The sequence below is a fragment of the Sinocyclocheilus grahami genome, unplaced genomic scaffold, assembly GCF_001515645.1.
Source record: "Sinocyclocheilus grahami isolate Dianchi unplaced genomic scaffold, SAMN03320097.WGS_v1.1 scaffold22.1, whole genome shotgun sequence".
Taxonomy (NCBI): Eukaryota; Metazoa; Chordata; class Actinopteri; order Cypriniformes; family Cyprinidae; genus Sinocyclocheilus; species Sinocyclocheilus grahami.
In genome coordinates, this window is record NW_015505201.1 from 2,343,517 (window position 1) to 2,369,747 (window position 26,231).

At 39.8% G+C, this 26,231-nt stretch overlaps 1 protein-coding gene across 1 annotated transcript in view; it reads left to right on the forward strand.

Annotated features, from left to right (window-relative positions):
• LOC107559873 (SH3 and multiple ankyrin repeat domains protein 3-like) overlaps positions 1-26,231 on the forward strand; it is a 161,241-nt gene that overhangs the window by 12,285 nt on the left and 122,725 nt on the right. Inside the window, exons 2-5 of the mRNA XM_016243895.1 lie at positions 14,391-14,499; positions 15,877-16,028; positions 17,132-17,299; positions 25,318-25,434. Of these exons, the coding sequence (XP_016099381.1) occupies positions 14,391-14,499; positions 15,877-16,028; positions 17,132-17,299; positions 25,318-25,434 (546 nt within the window). The remainder of the gene's footprint in view (positions 1-14,390; positions 14,500-15,876; positions 16,029-17,131; positions 17,300-25,317; positions 25,435-26,231) is intronic.

Sequence of the window (26,231 nt, forward strand, 5' to 3'; positions counted from 1 at the left end):
TTGTTCCTGAATGTCTGAGTTCGGCCGCAGCGTGATCTGTGTGTGTGACTGCACTTAACACCAAACTGCTTGTTTCACACAAATGCTGGCACAGACGTGCATGTTCGGCTAGAGTCGCTTTGAACTCGTGCATCTTCGGAAGCGGAGCTGCGCAGAAAGTCCTGCCGCGCGCACCTAAGTGAACCTTTTTTTTAATTGTAGTGAGTGTGTTAATTTGTTCAATGATAACCTACCAGCAATGTAAATTATTTTTTAAATATATTAGAATGATTGCATTACAGTATAAATTTATTAGAACAAGTACATTATTATTTATGGGCTTAAAAACAAGATGCAAACAATCAGAATATTGTACCTGGTGGGGAGTGCACAATGTAAACATGAAACATATGCCATTACCTATATATTGTACTGTGGTACAGTTATGGAGGCCCTTTGTAATGCAGAGGTCAACTGCCTGCTCTGCCAATAGTTAGAAATGGCACTATAGTAAGCAGTGTTTAATAAACAGCTGTTTTTCTAAATTCTGCTGAGGTGAGATTCAGTGTAGTCATGCATCGTATCGTGGCACGTTTCGTATCGTGACTTTGCTGGTGATACACAGCCCTAGTGGCCACTAGGGGTAGAAAAGGCAGTCTTAGGTTTAGCGTTCTCAGAGAGGGTTCCCTGCCAGTAGCCTTTGGTGAGGTCCAACGTTGAGATATACCGGGCCCTTCCCAGCCGGTCCAACAGCTCATCCACCCGAGACATGGGGTATCCATCGAACTCGGAGACCTCGTTGAGGCGGCGGAAGTCATTGCAGACACGGAGGGTGCCGTCCGGTTTCGGGACCATCACGATTAGGCTGGACCACGGGTTGCGTGATGGTTCTATCACCCCCAACTTCAGCATTTGTTGGATATCCTCTTCAATAGCTCGCCGACGAGCCTCAGGGACACGATAGGGCCGTTGCCTGATGACGACCCCTGGCGGCGTCCGGATGTCGTGCTGCAGGATGCTGATCTGCCCGGGAAGAGAAGAGAACACATCCAAGAACTGACCGACCAGGTGCTGCAGCTCCCTCTTCTGGGCAGCCGAGAGGTGTTGGGCCGCATCCGCCAGCTAGACAGCCTCCACCAGCTCCGCGGTGGTGGTTGGGTTCCTCATCCCAACTGCCTGTCGGTGAGATCGGGGAAGGGCTCGGAGGAGACGGTCGATCACCACGCGCTCCGCCACCTGTCCAACCGATGGAGCTCCCTCCAGCAGCCAGTGCTGCGCGAGTCGCATGAGTTCGGCGGCCTGGGCATGGGCAGGCAGACGGGGCTTATATTCCCACTAGTGGAAGTGCTGGGCGGCACAGATAGGGGATAACCCCAGGCGGGCTATCCTTCTTGACCTCCTTATATTGATCGGCGGAGGCGGCGGGAAGAGCGAAGTATGCACGCTGAGCTTCGCCCGTCAGCAGGGGAGCCAGCACCCGTGCCCAGTCATCCCTATGCCATCCTTCCGTGGTGGCCGTCACTTCGAACATTTGTAAGAAGGCTTCTACGTCATCATGAGGAGTCAGCTTGGGTAGCAGCTTCGCAGCCTGTACTCGGGGGTCTGGCAGCGGAACGTGTTGAGCGGCAGTGGCACGCAGGGCCGCGGGCTCCTGCTCTGTCTTCCCTTGACGGGTGGCGAGGTGCTCAACGATTTGTTGCTGGCGGATGCTAACCTCGGTGAGCCGCTGGAGGATTTCGTCCATGTTGGGGGAGGAGCGCTCACCTGTGACAAAACCCAGAGACAAAAACAAAGGACAAAGGGGAGGTGAAGAAAATCGCTTGTCGGTGATTCTTTACTGATGTGCCTGCATTCTCCACCAGTGTAACTGTGTGAAGAATCACACGACAAGGAATTCTTAATAAATGCCCCGGAGGGTGGATTTATTAGTGAGGTGGGTGGTAGGGAGAAAGTTCCAGGTAGGTGCTCCGGTGCCGTGAGTGCTCTCTTCCGTCTTCCCAGTGCAGAGGGTCCGTGCAGTGCTCCTGTGGGGCTGGTCGTTCACACGCTGCTGTCTGTGGGAGAAATGAGAGGGCGAGTTAGTGTTCAGTCTCATGGAGAAGTCTTCCAGATGGCAGGGCTTGCGTGGCTTATGTGGCCGCCGCCTGATGAGCTGCAGCTGTGACCGATCAGCCTGTGATGAGGACGGCCAGATGCTCCTCACTCGTTTCCAGGGCGACGCTGATGCAGCTTCGGGATGCTTGTCACAATGTGAATGTGAGAGGTTAACAGGGAATGAACATATTCACTGGAGGAAGCATTATTATGGATTATGGACTGGTATTTTGGCCAGAATCGACAGTTGTTACTTACTTACTTGTAGCTTTTTCACTTCACACGGCGTTAATTGATGGACTGGACTGGAGTGGTGTTGATTACTTGTGGATTATTGTGATGTTTTGATCAGCTGTTTATACTCTCATTCTGATGGCACCCATTCACTGCAGAGCATCCATTGGTGAGCAAGTGATGTAATGCTATTTTTTCCTAATATGTTCTGATGAAGAAACAAACTCTTAGATGCTACATCTTGGATGGCGTGAAGGAACATTTTCATCAAATGTAAATTTTTGGGTGAACTATTACTTTCTAATTCACAAGGATGCATTAAATTGATCAAATGTGACAGTAAAGAATTGTCACAAAAAATTATGTTTCAAATAAATGCTGTTGTTTTGAAATTATATCCTTGTTCTTTGCTTTTCCTGTTCTTTCCATCCTTCTCGTCATGATCCCTCACATCCATTTTCCCTGTTCTGTCTCTTCTTCTCTCTCTCATGTATGGCTCTATCATGTTCCTGCATATTTCATTCCCATACGCGCATAAACCCCAAAACGGTGGGTTAGACTCTTAAATAATATACAATAGACCTCTGCCTTAAAGCGACCTCTTTTCCTGTGATAGCAGGGTTTATGTAGAGGGATTGTAGCTGTGAATATGACTTCTTTGGTCAGAATGGTTGCGGCCCTGCTCTGTGTGGGTCACTTAGTTTAGTGGTGTGGCAAAAATTGCCCTGCGGGCACTGACACTGCCCTAACCCAGATTCAGTGGTACGCAAAGTACAACACAGCCGGGCTCTGGGGGAAAGGAACTACATCTGTACGCTCCGGCATAACTTGCATTCATAGTGTTATGCACTAATGCGCTGTGGGAGATGAGTGTTCACTGACTAGCGATGTCAATGTAGTAATTTATGTTTTGGGATGGCCCTTTCAGTGCCAATTATCAGGTTTTTGCACTGGATTTACTGGATTTTGAAAAGCAGATATTGGTTTGAAAAGAACCAAGAGTGGAACAGTTTCAGGTTCACTGGACAGCAAAATGTTGTTTACTAATAATTATTGGTTGTTTTTAACTGCAGGGGGCGCAACTGAGTGCATCAGTCGGGTTTGTGTTTTATAAATAAAAATCTCATTAATTTATGAATTTTTACTGTAGAAAACGAGATTTGAAATGATTCTGCCATATTTTCTGAAACCATTAATTAGTCGTATATTCTTTTTAGTTCAATTTCATGAAAAAATGTAAAGATAAATGCTCAAAGTCCTATGCCCCACCCATTTTCATGCAAATTGTCATTTCATAGCCTTATTCTATTTCTGTGGTCAGGTTAAACAAAATGTAATGTGTATTTCTACACAAGTGTGGTCTTCCACTATCTTTGGCGCAAACATTTGGCGTGTCTCTGGAAGCTCCAGATATTCAGATCGTTTCTTGGAAGCCATTGAGATTTAATTGTCTTTCATTTAATATCTGCTGCTGGTTTGTCCCTTCGCTTTTGGCATCAACATCTTTCCATCAGATTTCTTGACTAATGGCTTCCCTTAAGATGATCAGTTTATACCGAAGTTCTTACATTTGCAATTGTTTTTCAACATACAATTATGGATAAACAGTTTAATTGCTCTTCCTTGTGTTAATATACAAAATCCTTGAATTGTGAAATGAGGCTCTTGTTTTACACATTATTCTGTTAATGTTTACTTTTCATAGAGTGAATTTTGTATTCTATGTCTACTTACTATACTCGTTTAGTATAATTATATCATAGAAGCGCAGCACATATCATTGAAGTTAGTCATCTCATCATGCCATTTGCATGTGTGTTGACAGTGATGTGTCCTGACAAGTAAATCCTGTATATTGTGGAGTCTTGTCACAGTTAATTTCTCATATGTCGCCTAATTGACTCATAAAAATGAGTTAACAGTTCTAACTACCTAGGAAATAAGCTAGCCACAGGATACTGCATTAGCTATTAATCTATGATATTTTGGCGGCATGACTAAAAGTATATATTTATATATATATTAGGGCTGTCAGTTTAACGCGTTAACTTAATTAATTAGTTATAAAAAATAACACGATTGCAGAAGTAAATTGTTGTTTATCATAATGAGCTGTAATTGTGGATGTTGACTGTACAGTTTCGTTTAGTACATTATGTGTACTTTTGATGAAGAATAGCAATAATGCTTGCCAAAATTGCTTGGCTCTTTATTTTGTTGCAATAGTGCTATCACTTATCATTTTTTGCTGGGAAGTACAAAAGAGAAAATAAATATTAAAATATCAAAACGCATCTAATTTGTTCTGTCTTTAAACATCACGAACATGCATCACATTATAATGATTTGCTCATAAGTAGAAACTGACTTGGAAGTCTGAGACTCAGAAGACTCAAAATAAAGGTTCTTCTTTGGTTCGATGTTGTACATTATAGGTTCAGCAAAAAAATATTTTCCTATCCACCATTTTTCACTGTATAGGGAATATTATGTAGGCAATATCGTTCTTAGGAATTTAAAAGGTTCTTAATGTAAAAATATTCAAAACATTTTGTTTGTAATAAAAAGTTGTCTGTAATACTAAATATTTCTTTAGCAGCAAATCTGCATATTAGAATGATTTCTGAGGGATCATGTGACACAGAAGACTGGAGTAATGATGCTGAAAATTTAGCTTTGCATCACAGGAATAAATTATGTTTTCAAATATATTCAAATATTAAACAGCTACTTTAAATTGTAATAATATTTCACAATAGTACTGTTTCTGATCAAATAAATGCAGCCTTGGTGAGCATAAGAGATGTCCTTCAAAACCATTCAAAAATCGTACAAAACCATTTTAAATTTTAAAACCCAAATTAACTCAGTCTTTATTTTATCCTACATTATCTATATACGAATATCTTATTGCTGTTGTTTTGTCTGTCATCAGCAGTGGTTGAAGCAGTCATAGAAAAGCCCTCACATGGTTGTCAACACCAGTCTCTCTCATATTAGTCACAGTCCTGCATTCTCTTTAGATCTGAACTCTGAGTTCATCTGTTCCTGCCTAAGGGACGGTGCCGTACACATGCTCTGAATGGCAGCATGTGGCCTGGCATTGTAAATCCTGAATGGGTAAGATCCCCGTTTTAAAATGATGCCATGGCTTGGATGGTGATCCTCACATCTGGAGATCATCTCTGAGCTTCCATCCAGTCCAAAACAACCAGTGTCAGAACAGTCCAGTCCAGTATCTGCACGGATACAGCTATATAGATGAGCATACAAAATTGTGAAAGTTATCCAAACAAAAGCATTGCATTAATGTTGGCATATAGTCTTGTTTTTGTTGTTGTTTTTTGATTTTTTTGTATTTGGATTGTAGGTTAGATAGCAGTTGGTTTAATTAAACCAATACAGTTAATTGTGTCTGGTACAATGGCAAAGTTATCCAAACAAAAGCATTGCATTAATGTTGGCATATAGTCTTGTTTTTGTTGTTGTTTTTTGATTAAATGTATTTGGATTGTAGGTTAGATAGCAGTTGGTTTAATTAAACCAATACAGTTAATTGTGTCTGGTACAATGGCTAAAAACCCTGCACGACTGATTCAGAACAACTAAATTTATTATTTTCAGAGACAATAATGTCGATTTAGGCAATGAAATAGATGCATGATGGGAATTTGAGTTTGGAGCACTTGAGAGTTAAATGATGCACTCTTTCTCGTTTCCACTGCAGCTGCAATCACATTGATGTTTGTTTGTGCTGTAATTGTCCTGAAACGTTAAGCAATAGGTTCATTTTGCAGTCTTGAAACGTTCATTGATTTTACAGTTTTGCTTATAAAAATGCGCTTTACTTGAGGGCTGTTGTTGTATTACAGATTCCAGTCTGATGTATTTCATCATTTCATTGTGCTACACTCGACAATATTAATCTACATAACGCAGGAGTTGCTTCGTTGATGCAACCTAGCGGCTGTGAAGGTGTATGTGTTTGTTTCAAGCTCTCTTTCTCTGAGCAGTAGATGGCCCATATATGTCACATCTGTTTCAGACTGGCCAAGAGCTCTCCAGAGACAACTGCTTGACTGCATGTTGGATATGTATCAATATATCATTTCATAAATAGACTTGATTAAAAAAATAACTTTAACATATGACCTCCATGATTTACATTAATTATGTGATTAATGCAGAGAGAAAGAGAGAGAGGGAACTGAATTTACTGCATGATGCAGACCAGAACTTGCATCACCCGCCGTGAGCATCTGACTTCAATAGTTGTGTCCCAAATGATGTGACACTACACACAGTAAATACACACTACACACTCTGTACTCAGCCATATGTGTATGAAGATTAAGCCCAATCAGCAGCATTAACCAAAAAAGAATAATTGTGTATGTATTTATTTTTTGTACATTATTTGTCTTTAGGTGTCATTTTGTCAAGGCAACTTTACACAGAAAAGATTAGTAAGTGATTTTTTTCTGACCAATTCTCACCGTTAACTAACTATTAAGTACAAATTTGCCTCAATAAACTCATAATTTGCTGCTTATTAATAGTTAGTAAGGTAGTTGTTAAGGGATCTAAAATATGCTTATGCAGAATAGGGCATTAATATATGCTTTAAGTACTAATAAGCAACCAATAATGCAGGATGTAACGTGCAATCATTACGTATGTGTAGATCAGTCAGAGATTGGAGCAGTGTTAATTTCGTCAACGAAGACGATGACGAAAAAAAATTCGTTAACGAATATTCGCGGCGCGAATCCCACGTTACGGACGAGCCATTCATGCTTGCCGCACTCACGCAGCCTGTCTCGTAATGCTCGTTTATACTCGCACCCGGCTCTGCACCGCAAGTCTTCACGAGCGCATCTGGCAGTATGGATGAGGCTTGACGCACGCGCGCAACCTGTCGACTCACGCCTGACTCCGCGTTTAAAACGAATGTAAATTCAGTCTTGCTAATTTCACTTGGATGAAATGAAACGTTCAGCACATTTTCCATGGGTAATGATACCCATACTGTGCTGCACATTATTGACAATATTGAGCTGAAGCTTGACTTTGCAAATTTAAAATCGCAAATCAAATCGCAATCGCAATATCTGTCAAAAAAATTGCAATTTGATATTTCCCCCCAAATCGCACAGCCCTAATGGATAGGTTACCAAAATGCGAACTAGCGATCTGAAACAATGGCCTCAGCACCCGAAGGGCTATTTATAAGGTGACCAGACATCCCGTTTTTCACGGGAGTCACAATTCGTTGTCGATTAGCTTAGTTAGTGAAGGCGGGATAGGCGGAACCGCGCTGATAGAAGTGCTCTCTCTTGCACACGCTCCACTTCTTCAGGTCTCATATACAGCACGATCAGTTCTCAGTGCTCAAATACACACACAGCCGTCCAAATGTCTATCGTGTAGACTAGAGTATCTCACGTAAATACAGTCGGTTATGGATTAAGTGAACGTAAACAGGTGGGTGAAAACTGAACGTGTGTCAGTATTACATGTATGCCTTCCGTCGTAAAGGGACAGCATTCCTAATTAAGTACCTATCCGTGTCATTAAGGTTAGCCAACAAAAGATGTTAAATAAATAAGTTAAAGGAGACATATTATGCCCCTTTTTACAGTATGTAATATAAGTCTCTGGTGTCCCCAGAATGTGTCTGTGAAGTTTCAGCTCAAAATACTCCACAGTCTGTGCTTGTCTGTGCAGCCAAAGACAGAACAGTTAGCGTGTTTTGCTCAAACTTTCGCCATGGCATTAGAACTGGTACACCTTTGTCGCTTGCGAAATCAAAATGACGGCGCTGTGGGTGGCTTCTTTTTCAAAAATTATTAATTATATATATTATATATGAACAACTATAATTTTTATAAGTTGCTCCCTTTTCACTACTGTTAAAGGGATAGTTCACCCAAAAACTAAAATTGTCATCATTTATTCAATATCGATGTCAATTGTCATAATTTTTCCAAATTCAATCCTTGATTCAAATTTCTCATAAGCCATTAGGCTACGACTTCCCAAAGAAAAAGGTGCAAGTCCCTCCCACTTGGAGGTCTCCGGGCTGCCGGAGTAATGACTAAAAGTAATGACTAAAAGTTGACAAAAATGCAATGACTTTTCGTCGACTAAAACTATGAAAATGTGACTAAGACTATTAAGCATATTCGTCTCAAGGTAAAGACTAAGACTAAATAAAAAATGTCTGTCAAAATTAACAATGAAACGGAGCACAGGATACAGTAATTAATGAGGTAAGATAGAGCAGAGTTATAATCAGTGTTCGAACTATACCGTGGGAGGGGGGGGGTTCGTGCACTTGCGCGTGCCTCAAAAGAGGGCTTACAATGAATTACAAAGATACATAACAGCTACAAGTGTATGCACTACTTGCTCTATAATTAATACCATAATTCCTACGTTCAATTAAGCCTAAGACATCGAGAGTCACGCAGACCTATAACAATCCAGCCACAACACATAATTGCGAATAACATGCCTTACCTTTAACACAGAATCGACCAGAGTCCAACGTTTATATTTTTTCTACGAATCTTTGAGTTAATATCTTCTAAACATGAGTGGAATTTGCACCGCAGCGCCCCCACACCTTGATGCTCATGACAAGAATAGCATTTATAGTTATCTTAATTGAAGTGAATTGTTTAAATCGCCGTCATGCATGAATGAATGATATTTTTGCAATTTTACACATAATAATCCACGATGATCACATTACGAAAAACTGAAATTGCACGTCAAAATAACACATTGTCAATATTTTTTGAGACCCCCCAAAATTTCACAAATCACGTTTTCAGGGGAGCCCATGTCTTATTAAGGGGAGCCGAGCTCCCCCGTAGTTCGCACCCTGGTTATAATCCATGGTAAAATAACAACAGTAAAGTCCAAACTATAATCCAGTAAAGTCAGGTATCCAGAAGAGCAGGAGAGGAGATTAAATGATAGACGTAGGGCTGGGCGATAATTCGATAACGATAATTATCACGGTATGATTTTCCTCGATAAAACGATAGTTCGATAAATGTTCGATACAACGTTTTTTTACAGTCTATGCGTTTATGCGCCAAAAGCTGAACGAAACCGCATGACTTGAATCGTGCCACACGTACCATTTATCCGATCGGACCAATGTTCAAAACGGCCGCGCGGCACGAGCTCTCTAGAGCAGATGCGTTTACTTGCTCACACGAGAATTAGGCAGCGCTGTGAGATCCAGTGTGAAGCTCTTGAACTCAGCGATGAACACAAATGTCTCTGTGATTTAAACTAGTTTAAAGCTAAACAGGAGAAACACTGTGTGCAACGAACGAGACAGTCAGAAGGCTTTTTAATCTACACATCACCATCATTTACCATGGATTTACTGTAGTAACACTTACTGCACCATGGTATTGTGGCACAAATAAAAGGAGGGACAAGTGGAGATACATTTTTGTGGTAATCAAAATTTTGCCACAATTTTTTTTCCAATAAACAGAAACTTAATAATGTAATTTTTCCAGACATTACTTGGGCACTACATGCTAAAATAGTGCAGAATATTGGAGAATATTATTACAATTTAAAATAAATGTTTTTCTAGTTTACCATATTTTAAAATGTAATTTATTTCAGTTATGCAAAGCTGAATTTTCAGCATCATTACTCCAGTCTTCAGTGTCACATAATCCTTTAGAAATAATTCTAATATGCTGATTTGCTGCTCAAGAAACATATCTTATTATTATCAGTGTTGAAAATAGTTGTGCTGCTTAATATTTTTGTGTAACCTGTGGTACATATTGTTTTTCAGGATTCTACAATGAATAGAAAGTTCAAAAGAACAGCATTTATTTGAAATAGAGATCGTTTACAACATTCTAAATGGTTTTACTGTCACTTTTGATCAATTTAATACATCCTTGATACTTTCCAAAAAATATTACTGACTCCAAACTTTTGAATGGTTGTGGATGTAAAATAAGAAACCACTATTGCGTCATCTTGGGTTTTTATGATCCGTTATTGCTAGTAAAAACACTGGAATAAGTAGCTAGTAAAACAAACCCATCATGCACCATTGGCAGACTTGTAACTTTTATTATCCATAATATTGTTCAACTACTGTTAAGATATGAGCCATCCAGCTAAAGTAATTGAGTCAGGTTTCAGTGCAAGCGAGGCAGTATTTGTACTCTAGCTGAAAATCTGTGGAAATATTATTCAGTATGTGGAGGGAAAAAAAGCGAAAGACAGAGAGAAACCGATAACTGTAATATTATATTATGATTTGTTCTTCTCATAGCAGAAAAGCTGTTTGGTTTTCCACCGTCCAATGAGATTACGCACATCAAATAACCACTAGAGGTTTTACGCTCGACTCACACACAAACACACAACTCTCTCTCTATCTCTCTCTCTTTCTTTGCCAACAATTCTTTTGTATCCCATCTCCATAACAACAGCCTGAGTGGCCGAGAGCGAGAGAGGACAGAGAGAGTGAGTTTCTAATATTCACCGCATGGAAAGGCGGAGCTGCGGAGAGCATGTGTGAGTGTGTGTGAGAGAGACGGAGATGCTCAGATGGTAGTGTGCAGGGGTGGAATCAAGGCGGTGTGATGACTTGAAGCACATCAGAGTAGATGAAGATGCAGGAGATCAGCTAACGCCACACATGGTGAGAAACCCACGCCTTTTACTTGATTTTGGCAGGGGACAGGTGTGAGAGAGATAGTGAGTGTGTGTGTGTGTGTGAGTGTGTGTGTGTGTGTGTGTGTGTGTGTGTTTGGCCAGCCTCGAAACAATTCTTTTGTATCCCATCTCCATAACAACAGCCTGAGTGGCCGAGAGCGAGAGAGGACAGAGAGAGTGAGTTTCTAATATTCACCGCATGGAAAGGCGGAGCTGCGGAGAGCATGTGTGAGTGTGTGTGAGAGAGACGGAGATGCTCAGATGGTAGTGTGCAGGGGTGGAATCAAGGCGGTGTGATGACTTGAAGCACATCAGAGTAGATGAAGATGCAGGAGATCAGCTAACGCCACACATGGTGAGAAACCCACGCCTTTTACTTGATTTTGGCAGGGGACAGGTGTGAGAGAGATAGTGAGTGTGTGTGTGTGTGTGTGTGTGTGTGAGTGCACGTGTGTGAGTGTGTGTGTGTGTGTGTGTGTGTGTGTGTGTGTGTTTGGCCAGCCTCGATCTTCTGAGGGTTTTATGTAACAGGCTGCAAGACCAGATATGGTAAGATAGAGCTACATTAATGTCATAGTATATGTTGCACTCGGCGGCGTATGCTGGACTTGTAAAAGGAGGAGACAAAGTCTTTGCTTTTGCATTTTTATATATTTATTTATTTATTGTGCTTAAATAGCATTTTGAGTTCTGGTGTATCATTTACATTACACTATGAACACCAAACCAACAATTTAATACTACAATTTCTTTGTTTAAAGGGGTCATATGATGCTTTTTTAAAGATCATTATTTTGTGTATTTGGTGTAACAGAATATGTTGGCATGCTTTAATGTTCAAAAAACACATTATTTTTCAAATACTGTACATTATTGTAGGTACTCTATGCCCCGCCTCTCTCAAACGCTTCGTTTTCTACAAAGTCCCTCCTTCAGATATGTGGGGGCGTGTTAGAACGAGCCGTTTTAGGGGGGCGTGGCAGAGTCTTAACTTTGATAAAGAATATCTCTTTGGTTTTGAGACTTTAGTCTTTGCAACTTCAGGGATCTTATCTATGCACAATCAGCTTGTAACACTCCAAAGAGAAAGGAAAACTTGAAATTGCATCATATGACCTCTTTAAATTAGCTTGCTATTTTTTTTTTTTTAATAAAGTCTCAGAAATTTTATTGCAAGATTTTGAATGTTACATTGCTTCAATATTATAATTGTAGTAATGCTGTGTTTTTGTTGTTAATATTTAACTGTTATTTAGTATTATTAATGCACAGGAAAAAATTATGGTGAAACTTTAAATAATGAAGTTTTCACGCAGAAATTGCTAGCAAATTTCACAAATAATTACAAAGAAATGGAAAATAACATTAAATTAAACCTGATTTTTTTAGAGTATAAATAATTTATTGTAAAACATACTACAATTATCTTTGTTTTATTTCCAACTTGGGGGGGGGGGGGGACAAAAACTTTGACAGTGTTGGCATCTTCTTTTTGGGCCATTTCTTAAGATGTCGGTAAAAATCGACTCATTCACAAATTATAATTTTTTTTACAGTTGTAATTAACATGTTTAAATTAACATACAATTTATTGATGACAAGTTTTCAAATGTTACATTGCATAAATATTATAGTTATATAGTTTTTTGTTACTACTAACTGTTATTTGAATATTTTTATTAATAGGCACCTCCTTTTTGGATGATTAGTTAAGAGGCCAGTAAAAATGGACTCAGTCACAGATTATCATTTCAGGTTTATTTAGATTTAGATGTGACAAAAAGTGACTTTGTCTGAGTCTGTGAGTTGTTTATTCTGTTTACTCCATCCATTTCCACTAGTTTGACCCATTCAGAGCTGATTTGTGGAACGGATGTGAACAGTTTCAGCAGGTATTGTCATACTGATAGAGTGATCAGCCAGTCACAGTGATGTGCTTCCATCACAACTTCCTCTCACATTACTTTTTGTTTGTATATTGTAGGGCTGCACGATATATCGAAATTATCGAAATATCGCAAATGTAAATATCGCAATATGCATATTGCAACGGCGTGCGATATCATTTTAATGATAGGCTACTTAAATCAAAATGTTGCAAAAGGTCAAAGTTTTAGTTCGACGCATATAGCAGAGAATTGCTTGACGTTAAAAAGAGTTGAGTGCAATAAGTTGCAGAAAACAACTCTTTGCCATCTCGTCTTGCTGTCTGACTCACACCTGAAGCGCACGCACAAGCCGCATCTCGCACAGTGTCTCTTCAGTTCTGCCGCACACCTGCAAAGCGCGTGACATTACTTTTTAAGTAATGCTAAAACACTGCTGGTCACTTTCAGAAGTTATAGTGATTCTTTATTTTCCAAGAAAGAATGTGAAACAAATTGGTTATATAATTTTCATTTTTAAATATTTTAAAATATCAATATTTTTTTATTGATTTTACACACTTTAAGCAATATTGTATCGCATATCGAATATCGCATTTTTTAACAAGGTATTGCATATCGCATTTTTCTTCAATATCGCACAGCCCTAGTATTTTGCCAGTAACTCACAACCACATTCATGTCATGTACAGTCTTTTGTTTTCTGTACAATGAACCCCGACATTCTTCAAATGTATCTTTTGTGTATTTGAGCTGTAAAGTTATTTAAATTGTCCTTTTACGACTTGTGGTTATACTATTGCATTGCATTGTCATGCCTCAAGCTTATTTTATTTTATTTATTTATTTTTGATAAACTGGGGGAAGAGTCCAAATATTTTTGTTGTTATGTTTTTTTTTGTTTGTTTGTTTTTTAATTATTAGTTTGATGTGCCACAGATTGTACAATTGAGCATCTCTATGAAACTCTTGGCCAAAAGATCTCTGTTATCGTACTTGTTAGCACACACACACACACACACACACACACACACACACACACACACATATATATATATATATGAAGTTTTCATTCTTGCATGATAATGGTTTGTGTGACAGGTCATGAAAAGATACTGTGAAGTTTTTGGGTGAAGGAAACCAGCTGTAGCTAGCATTTGATTTTCATTTCAAAGTAGACACTCTTGTGAAAATGTTGTTCAGTGCTTTTTGAAATAATATGTTATATGATATTAAACAATGAATTGTGGATCAGGATTGCAGCATCAACACATTTTCTAATGTATTTGTTAAGGCTTTTGTCTGTGTATCTCCGAAAAGCTCAAATTAAGTCATTTCTGTGGAGTACTGTGGAGCTTTATTCCATCTCTGTTTCTTCCGCTTGGGAAAACTCGCCTGTTTTTGCTTTTATCCTTCATTTGCATTATTCAACTTGCCTCACATCTCTCTCCGTCTCTCTTTCTCTCGTTTTTCTCATTCCCTCAGGCTAACTTGAAGAAGTTTATGGAATATGTTCAGCTAAGGAACGTTGAGAAGGTATCAAAGTTTCTGGAGAAAGGGCTCGACCCAAACTTCCACGACCCAGAGACCGGAGGTAAGCGACACCACCTTTCCTAAAAAGTAAATTCACTAACATCTTCCAAATACCCAACTGTGTGTGTGTGAGTGTGTGTGTGTGTGTGTGTGCACCTGAGCGTACATGTTGACTTTGCTTGGGACTGTTAAATTGGTGCCATGACCCGATCTCTCAGCGTTTATCTGTTGGCTCTGGGTCAGTCAACAGTAGCTGAATTTGAACTGAAGCAGTCTTGCATGCTGTACGGTAATAGTGGGTATCCATTTGAACCATATTTGTGTGATTGTTCGGTTTGATGATCTTTTTGGCCCCCTTAAAAGATGTTAATAATGTTGTTAAAAATGTGGAAAGGTTGGTTTCAAATAATTTATTATTTATGTGTACGGTTTGTTGTTTTAGAATTTTTTTCCCCGAATACTGCTTCCTTTATCATTATAGCATGCATTAAAAAACTTTATTTTTGGTTTTGTTTGAAATGAGAAGTGACGAGAAATAATAAGAAAAATATACACATTTATTAGTAGTAGTAATAATGTATTTTAGATTTTTACATCATGATCTGAAAATATTTTTGTTAAAGTTTTGCTGAATTTTAATTCATTAGTCATCAATTTATTTAATTTTTAGGTTAATTCACTGCTAGCTAACTTGTATTAACATATTATATCTTAATTCAGCTTCTCAAAAATGTCATTGGCATCACATACCATGACAAAAATGCTCATCGCACATTATTTAGCAAAACCATGATCAGATCTTATTCCATACATGTGTTAAAAGTTTTAACATAAATAAAAAATATAGATTAAAGTAATTTCATTGTTCTAGTAGTTAAAAGCGTCCCTAATCAAAGAATCCAAAGAATTCTAATCAAAGATCTGACCTCTGGCCACGGTGATGGAGAGGAATTGTAGAGTTTGTGTTTGTATGCATACATGTAATTGTTACAGATAGAGCAGCTGCGACTTCCAGGTTGTGCAGCATCTCACAGTCAGTGTTAAATTTGATCACAGCCCATGTATCCTTGACCTTTGAAAGAAAGAAAGAAACGGAAGAGAAAGATGGAATCAAAATACAATAGGCTTAAAAAGACACTTCACCCAAATATAAAAAAATGTTGTTGCCATATTGTTTCAAACCTGTAACTCTATTTATTTTGTGGAACATAAAAGGAGATTTTTTGCAAAATTTTCAGGGCCCATCAAGCTCCAAAAGCACCTTTAAAAAAAATTATTGACAGTCCCTGTGGTTGTTGTATAAAAAAGAGCAGCGTGAACATTCTTCAAAACATCTCCTACTGTATTTATTGGAAGAAAGCAAGTGTTTGTTAACACATTCCTATAAAACGGATCAGAAATGCACCAAAAATGTCAACTGTTGTTTCTCTGTGCTCAGAATGTCCATTGACAATGGCGTCGCAGCTGGAAGGTTGTGCAGAGCTCATAAAGGTTCTGAAGAATGGAGGAGCTCACCTGGATTTCAGGACCAGAGACGGCATAACTGCCCTTCACAAAGCAGTCCGCACCAAGAACCACACGGCACTTATTGTGAGTAACGTGCACACTCATCCTGCTGAAAATAAGAGGGAACATGGGGTTCTCATACATACTTGAAAGAGACATCAGAGGTGTGTGTGTCTGTCCAGACATGAGTCATAGATTGGCACAAAGATGAAAAGCGTTCATTGACACTGGGCTGTATAAAAGCTTGCTGTGTTTTATAATGATCAGAGCAGATCTTTTGCTGGAGCAGAGGACTCTGATGTGTCATCTGAAGTTCAACTGGAAGAGGCATATCAGTGTTGTTTTTATATGTCAATGATGTATTGATCACAACATTAAGGATAGAGAGAGGCCAGGGTAGTTGTCACAATGTGGTATCTCAGGAACTATAACATTTTAATTAAATCAGCATTGTTTTTATGTTGTTTTTCAAAAACCTAATTCATTATTTTCCTCCAGGTCTGTCTTTTCTCTGAATATTTATGTCTGACATACAGGTGGGGTTTAGCTTGATGTCAAACCTCACCCTTTTCCACACTGTTCCTCTTATTCATTATACAGTACCTTTTGAATGTGAACTCATGAAACGAGTCTTGAATGACTTGTCACGGCTAATAAATCGGCTTGGCCGTTGCAGTCTAGACTCATTCTCAGATAGCACACCCACAGTCCATTCACTGATCGCCTAATGCATATTGCATTACAGAACTGGTAGGAGCTTGCAGAAAATCTTCAAGGATAAGCTGCGAAGTGCTCCAGACTTAATGCCGATAGTCAAAAGTCTTACTTTACTGGTAAGGTTGTTGGTTCAATCCCCACAAGAGGCGATCCTTGAACTTTCGCTACCATACCCTTGTGCGAGACACAAAGATATGCCATATGCAATTTTTTTATGGAATAACACGCAGAAAATGTCCTAATACTTGAAAGGTATCACTGAAATAGTCTCGGTGACAACCTAAGGCTCTGTGAAAAGTGAAAAAGAATCTGACTGTGGGGCGCTGCAGCCAAACTTTGAAGCACTCTTGGCCTGTTAGTTTACAGCATCGGGTTTGCAGACTTGTCTATTAAGGGCAGTGTTTTGGAGAAAAGAGGCAGGCTAATTGATTGGTGTAATTGAGAGAAGTGAAGATGACTTGTGTGTGCAGACGCTGCTGGATCTGGGCGCCTCTCCGGATTACAAGGACAGCCGTGGCCTGACTCCACTCTATCACAGCTCTATGGTGGGGGGTGACCCGTACTGTTGCGAGCTCCTGCTGCATGATCACGCTCAGGTGGGCTGCATGGACGAGAATGGCTGGCAGGAGATTCACCAGGTAACACACTTGTTTTAACATGTTCTTGTTCTCAAAGGTTAATGAATCAAATGCCAAATTTATACTGCATAGATGCGCTTCTGAAGGGGCATTGACACAAACTGTGTTCAGAGGTGGCAAAAATGCATTTCCACAGCAATTACAACTGTATGCTTTGATACTAAGGGCTGACGCGGGTCAGAGCAGGTATAGTTTAGTCTGGCTTTTATGCGGTATTGCACATCTACACATAATTTTGAGCAGGCATAGAGCAGCCTTAACTCCACTGTGTAAAGACACCTTAAGCTGCAAAATTGGGTCATTCAGAATTCAAATTAAGACTTTCATTTAGCAAAGATGCATTGAATTGATCAAAATTGAAATTTTTAATGTTACAAATGTTTTCTATTTCTAATAAATGCTGTTCTTTTGAGATTTCTGTTTGTTGAAGAATCCTGAAAAACAACATGTGCCATCGCCTCCACCAAAATAATAAGCAGCACAACTGTTTTTAGCATTGATCATAATAATAATTGGTTATTGAGCAGCAAATTAGCATATTAGAATGATTTCTGAAGGTTCATGTGACACTGAAGACTGGAGTGATGATGCTGAAAATTCAGCTTTGCATCACAGGAATAAATTACATTTTCCAATATATTCAAAATGAAAATTGCAATAATATTTCACAATATTACTGTATTTTTGATCAAATAAATGCAGCCTTGGTGAACATGAGAGACTTTCAAAAACAACAAAAATATCTTACCAACCCCAAACTTTTGAATGGTATTGTAAATACATGTTCAGTATTCAGCAGCTACTCTGTGTTGAGGTCAGCCAATCATAACCCAGATAATTTACATAAAATCTAAGTATTAAAGCAGTGTGGGTCTCCTCAGGGTTAAAGAGATCAAATTATGGCTGTTTTTGATGCAAGAAATGTTGATGAACATTATAAGTGGACTTCAGGGGAAATAGTACTACAACAAAATCCTAAAAACCTTTATAGCACGCTCACTCGGTCAGGTCACAGTTGACTTACAATCGGCTGACCCTGTGGATTACTGCGGGGTAATACAGTAGGAGATTGTATTGCAGGGGCTTTTTCTCCATCTCTATTCATGTTCTGGAGGCTGGCCAGGTACACACGCTTACTTCTAAACTATTTCTCTCAGTTAGCAGCCCCTGGTGCATGACATTTGCATTCATGACATCTGACCTTTTCAAAAGCTTGAAAAGGATGAGAGAGAAAGAGAATATCAGAGAGAGACGGAAGTATCCATACTTGTGTTTTAACCTCCGCACAGGATCTAAAAATGAATCACCAAGTGTCAAATATGAGTTAAAATAGGCTTTGGCAAGTAAATAAGACTGATTTGCTCAACAGTTTTCTTGTGACTTTATTAGGACATATTGTATAGCTTTCTTTATACCATCTTTGTTTTTATAAACATATCAATATTGGTGCTAATGCTAATAATAATAATGATAATTTAATATATATTTTACACATTATTTATGAACATTAATTAGTATTAATATTATTAAAGTTAATATAATTACTCCTAATGAACAAATATATAATATATTATTATTCTTGTTCGTATTATGTAATATAGAATTAATATTACTGTACACACACACACACACACATATACAAAAGTAATTATAGTTGTATATTACATAGTAAATACAACATATATGCACACACAATATTATTATTATTTTCATTATTACTGTTTTATTATTGTTTTATCAACATATCAAAATTATAAATATATAAATAAAGCTATGCATATTCTATTATTATTATTATTATGGTACTACATAATTAATATTAATATTGGTGTAAATGTTGCAGATAATAACTATTATTTTTATTATTATGATTATTGTATGTACTATGTAATTAATATTAATATTGGTGTTAATGTTGACAATAATAGTAACTATTATTATTATTATTATTTTTTTATGTTTTTATAATATAGTTGCTTAGACTTTTAAATAATCCTTAAATTATCCAATTATCAAATAAATCAAGTAAATCATTAATTGCAGCCCTATTTGGCATTTCAAATTCAACTGCCTTACTTAAATGATTTTAGCAAGTGGCTGCAATATAAAAAAGAGTGAAAATTTAAGGGGGTCTGAATACTTTCCGTACCCACTGTAAACATCCACTTCCTCCCATGTCTCATTTCTTCTCAGGCTTTTCTTGTCTTTTTCTGTATTATTTTACAACATACATGTTGCTTTGCTGCTTTGCAAGCAGTGAAATTATTGATATGATTGTTTCTTTTTGCCGTGCTTTGAGAGGAAAGATGAGAGCTTGCGGTCTCTTTTCTGTTTATGAAAAACAGTAATTTTGCAGCCGCAGCTGAGAGCATCACTTTTGGAAACGGATGGATAGATGGAGGCATAGATGCCCTGAGGCTGGACAGAGCTGCTGGGTCAGATAGGACTGTGTGTGTGTGTATATACACAGCTGTACCGATGCCGCCACTGTGAGTTTACAGTGTTTAACCCAAGGCTCATTCCCAAAATTAGATCAGGCCCAAAAATGTGACGGACATGCTATTAAACGGTGTTACCTACACCTCACAAACACACACTGCCCTCAGGAGTCTTGCCTTTAGTGTGGCAGAAAGGAGAGCAGTAGTTGACAGGACTGATTTGTGTGTGTGTTTGGGAAGGCGGGCACTTTTCCTATCATAATATTTATTTTTCCACCACTCTCCCTTCCTTCAAATGTTCTCATCCATCTGTCTGACCTACACTTGTCATTTCTAAAGAGAACCTATGGCAACCCGAGCAAATGCCAAGTGTGTGTTTCGATGAGACTGCTTTTCACTGTAGTTTTTCTAGTTTAGATAGTCATCCTTGCACATCGGTGTGTGTGTTTTTTAAATGGCTGTGTATGTTGTACATCACTGAATGAATGGCTAATTTTGAATCTGAACATTCATTTCTGTCTCTTTCTGTCTCTCATTATACATTGACAATTATAGGGAACCTACTATGCAAACACACTGTGGAACTGTTGAAGTAAAGCTAACATTAGCTCAGTTCAAAAACCTACACTGCCTACATGGACAGCATTTTAATTATGTTGCCTTCTAAGGTAACTTTTAGCCAACTTTTTAAATCGGCTAAAAAGCAATAGAAGGAAATCCCAGAATGCATTGGTACAAGCTCAATGAAAAAAAAAAAAAACAAGATGATGGATATGAATTATCTACAATTTATGGTACATGTAATGTCTATATAATTAAAATAAGATCATAATATTTTTTCTAATTTTTTCTTTGTAGAAATCCAATTTTATCCATTTAGGAAAATCATAATATAATCTCTCACAAATATTTTGTGCAAACGTTTCAGTTTGCCTGAAATTGTCTTGCAGTGTCATTTTTTTAATTGAGTGGGTCCTGGGTTAAAAATGAGGCAACACTATCTGTATGAAATGTATTTGTAAAATCTAAGTACGTCAGAAAACATCTCGGTTATGTATGGTAACCCTCGTTCCCTGATGGAGGGAACAGAGACATGGTGTCGAGTGTACGACACTAGGGGTCGCTCTTGGGAGCCCAAACATCTCTGACATCTTTGAGAAGAGGCCAGTGAAATTTGGTGTGCAGAATTTGCATAGCTGGCCATGCCCTGGACATCCGAGTATAAATAGGCCAGCGTGGCATTGGCTCACTCGTTCTGTTCTGAGGAGTCAAGAAGCGTCTCAACCCACTCAGAGGCAATTCGGAGTTGTGGCATGAAGGACACAACGTTTCCGTTCCCTCCATCAGGGAACGAGGGTTGCCATACGTAACCGAGATGTTCCCTTTCTGTCGTTCTCGCTGACGTTGTGTCGAGTGTACGACACTAGGGGTCCCTATACTAAACGCCACAACTGCCGAACTGCGTCATGAGTCCATGGGGGCGCAGATGCTGACAAGCCACCTCTCCTCCTTGTAACCTTCCAACACCCAGGACTTAAGACCTCACTCTCCAACGTCTGGGAGAGCTGCCATAGAGGTAGAGGTCCTTTCAGCCAGAGCCTTTTCCCATAGTAATACTCACCATAAAATAACAGCTGAAAAGTCTTGGTAGTACTGTTGGGACAGTGACTATTCCCCCTAGGGGAAAAAAAGCACTACAGAGATCACATTCTACCCGATAGGGAGGTAACTTGTGAAGATCCACCTATGGACATACAGAGGAAGTACCACATAGGGAAGGTACTGGGGTGGGCTCCGCGTAAGGGGAGATCTACCAAGACCCAGAACCTATCGACAGAATGTATGTCTAGGGGAACACTGACCCTCAGGTGTAATACAGTAGAGAATACACACATGGGGCCTCAAGAGGAGCCACTACAGGTGGAGCACTAACCCAATACAAGAGTTCACTCGAGGGAACCTACCTTGCAATGAGTTCTAATAGCAAGTTCCTCTGTCGAACTTTGCTAAGAAAAAGTGCTTATGTGATGGAAGGGTAGTCCAGAGTTTATGAAAGGAACCTGAGCTGGACTGAATAAGCGCATAATTACCCTGGGGGGAGTAGCGCTGGTAGCACGCTCTACACCCTGCAAGTCTCCAGAGTCAAAGAACTGACGTTCAGAACTCTAGAAGAAACTGGTTCCATTCGTAGATTATAAAATCTAGCAAATCTATTAGGTGTAGTCCAGCCTGCAGCTCTACAAATATCTGCTAGAGAGGCCCCATTCGCCAGGGCTGCTGATGCAGCCATGCCCCTAGTAGAGGGAGCCCTCACTCCCTGTGGGCAAGGTAGGCCTCTGGCCTGATAGGCCGTTAGGATCACATCCACAATCCAGTGGGAGATCCTTTGTCTGGAGACAGCATTCCCCTTCTGCTGTCCTCCAAAGCAGATAAAGAGCTAAGTATGTGCGTAGGGCTTGCACTGGGCACAACAGATACAGGTCGGGGTCCCCTTCTTGGAAGGGGATAGCTTGCAATGTTACCACATGGTCCCTGAAAGGAGTGGTGGGAACCTTGGGAACATATCCAGACCGAGGTCTCAGGACAACGTGAGAGTCTGCCGGCCCGAACTCCAGGCATGATTCGTTAATGGAGAGGACTTGGAGATCCCCCACCCTCTTGATAGAAGTGAGCGCAGTCAGGAGGGCCGTCTTCATAGAGAGGGCACTGAACTCAACTGACTGAAGGGGCTCAAACGGATCTCTCTGTAAGGCCTGCAAGACCACAGTGAGATCCCAAGAGGGAATGAGATGTGGCCTCAGAGGGTTCAACCTCAGCGCCTCTGAAGAACCTAATAACCAGATAGTGCTTCCTCACCGATTTGCCTCCCACGGTGTTGTTGTGGTTAGCCACAATCACAGCCACGTACACCTTAAGTGTAGAAGCAGACAAGTGCCTGTCCAGACCTCCTTGGAGGAAGGAGAGCACAGATCGGATGGCACATCTCTGAGGGTCCTTCCCCTGGGAAGAACACCAATTCACGAAAACGCGTCACTTCAGGTCGTACAGCCGCCTCGTCGAGGGGGCTCTGGCCTAAGTAATGGTATCCACCACTGCATGTGAAAGGTCTCGGAGTTCCTCCTGTTCGCATCTTCTGGGAAGAAAGGCACCGGGGGCGAGTGTCGCGCTCAGCACCCAGAAACCAATCATCCAGCCGTGAGCGCTCGGGGCAGGGTGGGGGAGACTACTCCATTCCGATGCTCTTGGATGCCCGGGCAAGCACAGCTGCCATCTCAGCGTCAGCCTTGGACTGAGGCTCAGCGCCCATAGGTGCTTGCTCAGCCGAGTCATCTGCTTCCGATGGCTCAAGCCTGTCCGCCGATGCTGCAATCGACAGCTCGTCATGCTCGCGAGCCGGATGGGGCTCAAACTCATCCGGAAACTCTACCGGTAAGCACGAAGCAAGGGAAGAACGGAAAGCTTGCAGGGATTGCCTTGGCAAAACTAATCCCTCCTCCACATGCTCTTCCGCGGCACACATCGCTGCAGCCTCATATCTGGAGGTAACCAGAGCGGCAAGCAGCCGCGGTGACTCTGGGTCTTTTGGCGGAAAACCTGAGCCGCGAGCGCAACGTGCCGATGGGAAGTGCCTCGCAAGCGGGGCACGAACCATCCACAAGCGCTGCCTCAGCATGAACATGGCCCAAACACTGAATACAACGTGCCTTCATGCCACAACTCCGAATTGCCTCTGACTGGGTTGAGACGCTTCTTGACTCCTCAGAACAGAACGAGTGAGCAGATGCCACGCTGGCCTATTTATACCCGGATGTCCAGGGCGTGGCCAGCTATGCAAATTCTGCACACCCAATTTCATTGGCCTTTTCTCAAAGATGTCAGAGGTGTTTGGGCTCCCAAGAGCAACCCCTAGTGTCGTACACTCGACACAATGTCGGTGTGAACTGCAGAAGGGGAAGTAAAAACATTTTTTTATATTTATTATTATTTTGTTGTTGTTAACAGTAATTTCATAATATTATCATTAATAATAATAATAATAATAATGATCATTTTGTTATTTTACTAACAGTAATAATATCATAAGACGAAAATCAACAACAAAGATTGAATTCTTAGGAGTTTTTAAATTAAGTTAATTATTATTATTATCGACAGTGATATCATAGTATTATTGTTAATAATAATAATAATAATAATAATGTTTTTTTATTTAATAACAGTAAAATATCATAAGACCATCAACAACAACAATTAAATACTTAGGAAAAATAAGAGTGTCACGGGTTGCCTACTGTGGTGGAGACGAGGAGATGAAGGAGCGTGGCGACGAAGAGGATTAACAGGAAACAGTCTTTATTTCTACAAATAAAGAACGCACAGACAGGAACTCACACGTAGGATGAGGGGTTGACGTTCAATTCCAGACAAGGGAGAACAGTACGGGCTCGAACTAAAAAAGGGCAGATAACGAGGGGCAGACAGGTGATGAGGATAACTAATAACAAGGAACAGGTGATTACTAATAATGGGAAAAGGAACTGGAAGGACCAAATAAGGACAAACAGGAACTAAACAGGAACACATACGTGACAGATATTATTAGTAACATTAATATCATAATATTATCATTAATAATAATAATAAAGTTTATAATTTTTGTTATTTTACTAACAACAGTAATATCATAAGACCATAATCAACAACAATGATTAAATACTTAGGAAAATAAGTTTTTTAATTGAGTTTATTATTATTATTATTATTAGCATCATTAATGGTAATATCATAATATTATTATCATAAGACCATCATCAACAACAACAATTAAATACTTAATTGGAAAAAGAAGAGTTTTTAAATTGAGCCTGTCCTCTTTCATGTGCAACAGGACATTTTGTCAGTCAGTGTCACTGTAGCATCTCACTGTCCAGTGATAATTGCAGCGACACATTTCTTGTTGCTGAACTTGGTTAGCAGCGATGTATTAACCATAAGGGCATCTGGACAGCGCGTCCAGCAGGTCACCATACAGAGCTATATAAATGTTTTCAAACCGCAGGAGACGCCAAAAACCTCTCCCAGACTGCATGGCCAAAGATGAGCAAACGCAACAATGAATGTTAATTGGCCCCTGTGCTGGAGAACGATTGGTACTCGTGGATCGGTGGTACTCGGCCCCTGGGAGTCCCACACATGCCCCGTCACTAATCCTGCCCCGCTCGCTCACTCTCTGTGTCTATCTCTCTCTTTTCCGCTCTTTCTCAGGCAGACAGCTTTTAAGCAGTTTTTCTACATTCCACACTCCATTAGTATGCAGAGAGGACACGTTTTGAATTATGGTGGAAAGAAAAGTGACATTGATAACACCAAACAAAGGCAAACAGTTCTGCTCTTTCTCATTTCATAAAGCAAGAACATCAGGATGTGAGAGCGAGTTGTGTGTGCGTGAAAGAGAGAGGCGGCAGCTATTGTTTTACTCATTAACATGATTCTAGTTCTGTGCAGACTGCAAATTGACACAAAATGGAAACAGCCACAACGATGCAAAGTTTTTATGTGTGTGTGTTTGTGTGTCGTCAGGCTTGTCGTCATGGACATGTGCAGCATCTGGAACACCTGCTGTTCTACGGAGCGGACATGAGCGCTCAGAACGCTTCTGGAAACACTGCCCTGCACGTGTGTGCTCTCTATAACCAGGTGACACACACTCATTCACTCATACTGTATGCATTCGCTTAGCAACCAGATAACACACGTCAAACTCAGATGCTTGAACCCACAAGGACACACTCAATCATACTGAAATATCTGCACTCTTTTCAGCCAGGAAAAATTATCAGATGCAGACATTTGTGTATACGTGGCATTAGCAATTTTTATAATGTGTAATATGTTGTAATATCAGAGTTAATGAGCGTATACAAAGCAGCAAGGTCACAGATTGTTCATGCAGTCACATAGAAGCACAAAGAGTGATCTCATCCTCAGGTGTGTGTGTGTGCGTTTGTTTGTGTGTTTGTGTGTGTGGCGGGCTCATGCATTTTAATTCTGCTCTTATTATGTATTAATGGATGCTCCCACAACACACACCCACACAAACACAAAGGACAGTCCTTTAGGACTCGCCTGAAAACACATGGAGTCACAGAACTCACATGTGCTGTTCTCTCTCTCTCTCTCTCTCTCTCTCTCTCTCTCTCTCTCTCTCACACTCACTATTGAAACTGTTATTGCTATTGAATGGTCTGTGAACCTGCTTTTACTGTACATCTCAATTGCCTGCTCTAATATAGAGACTAGCTGATATATTGGTTACACTAATAGGCTGAACTTTGGCTATTTTGCGGTTTGTTTGTTTTTTTGGATTGAGGATGTATAATACTGTAAATATAAACAGAGTTTTACAATATATACATATACTATATATAGTATGTACTATAAATACAATTTGAGTAAATAAATAAGAGTTTATAGTATTTAAAAAAAAAAAAAAA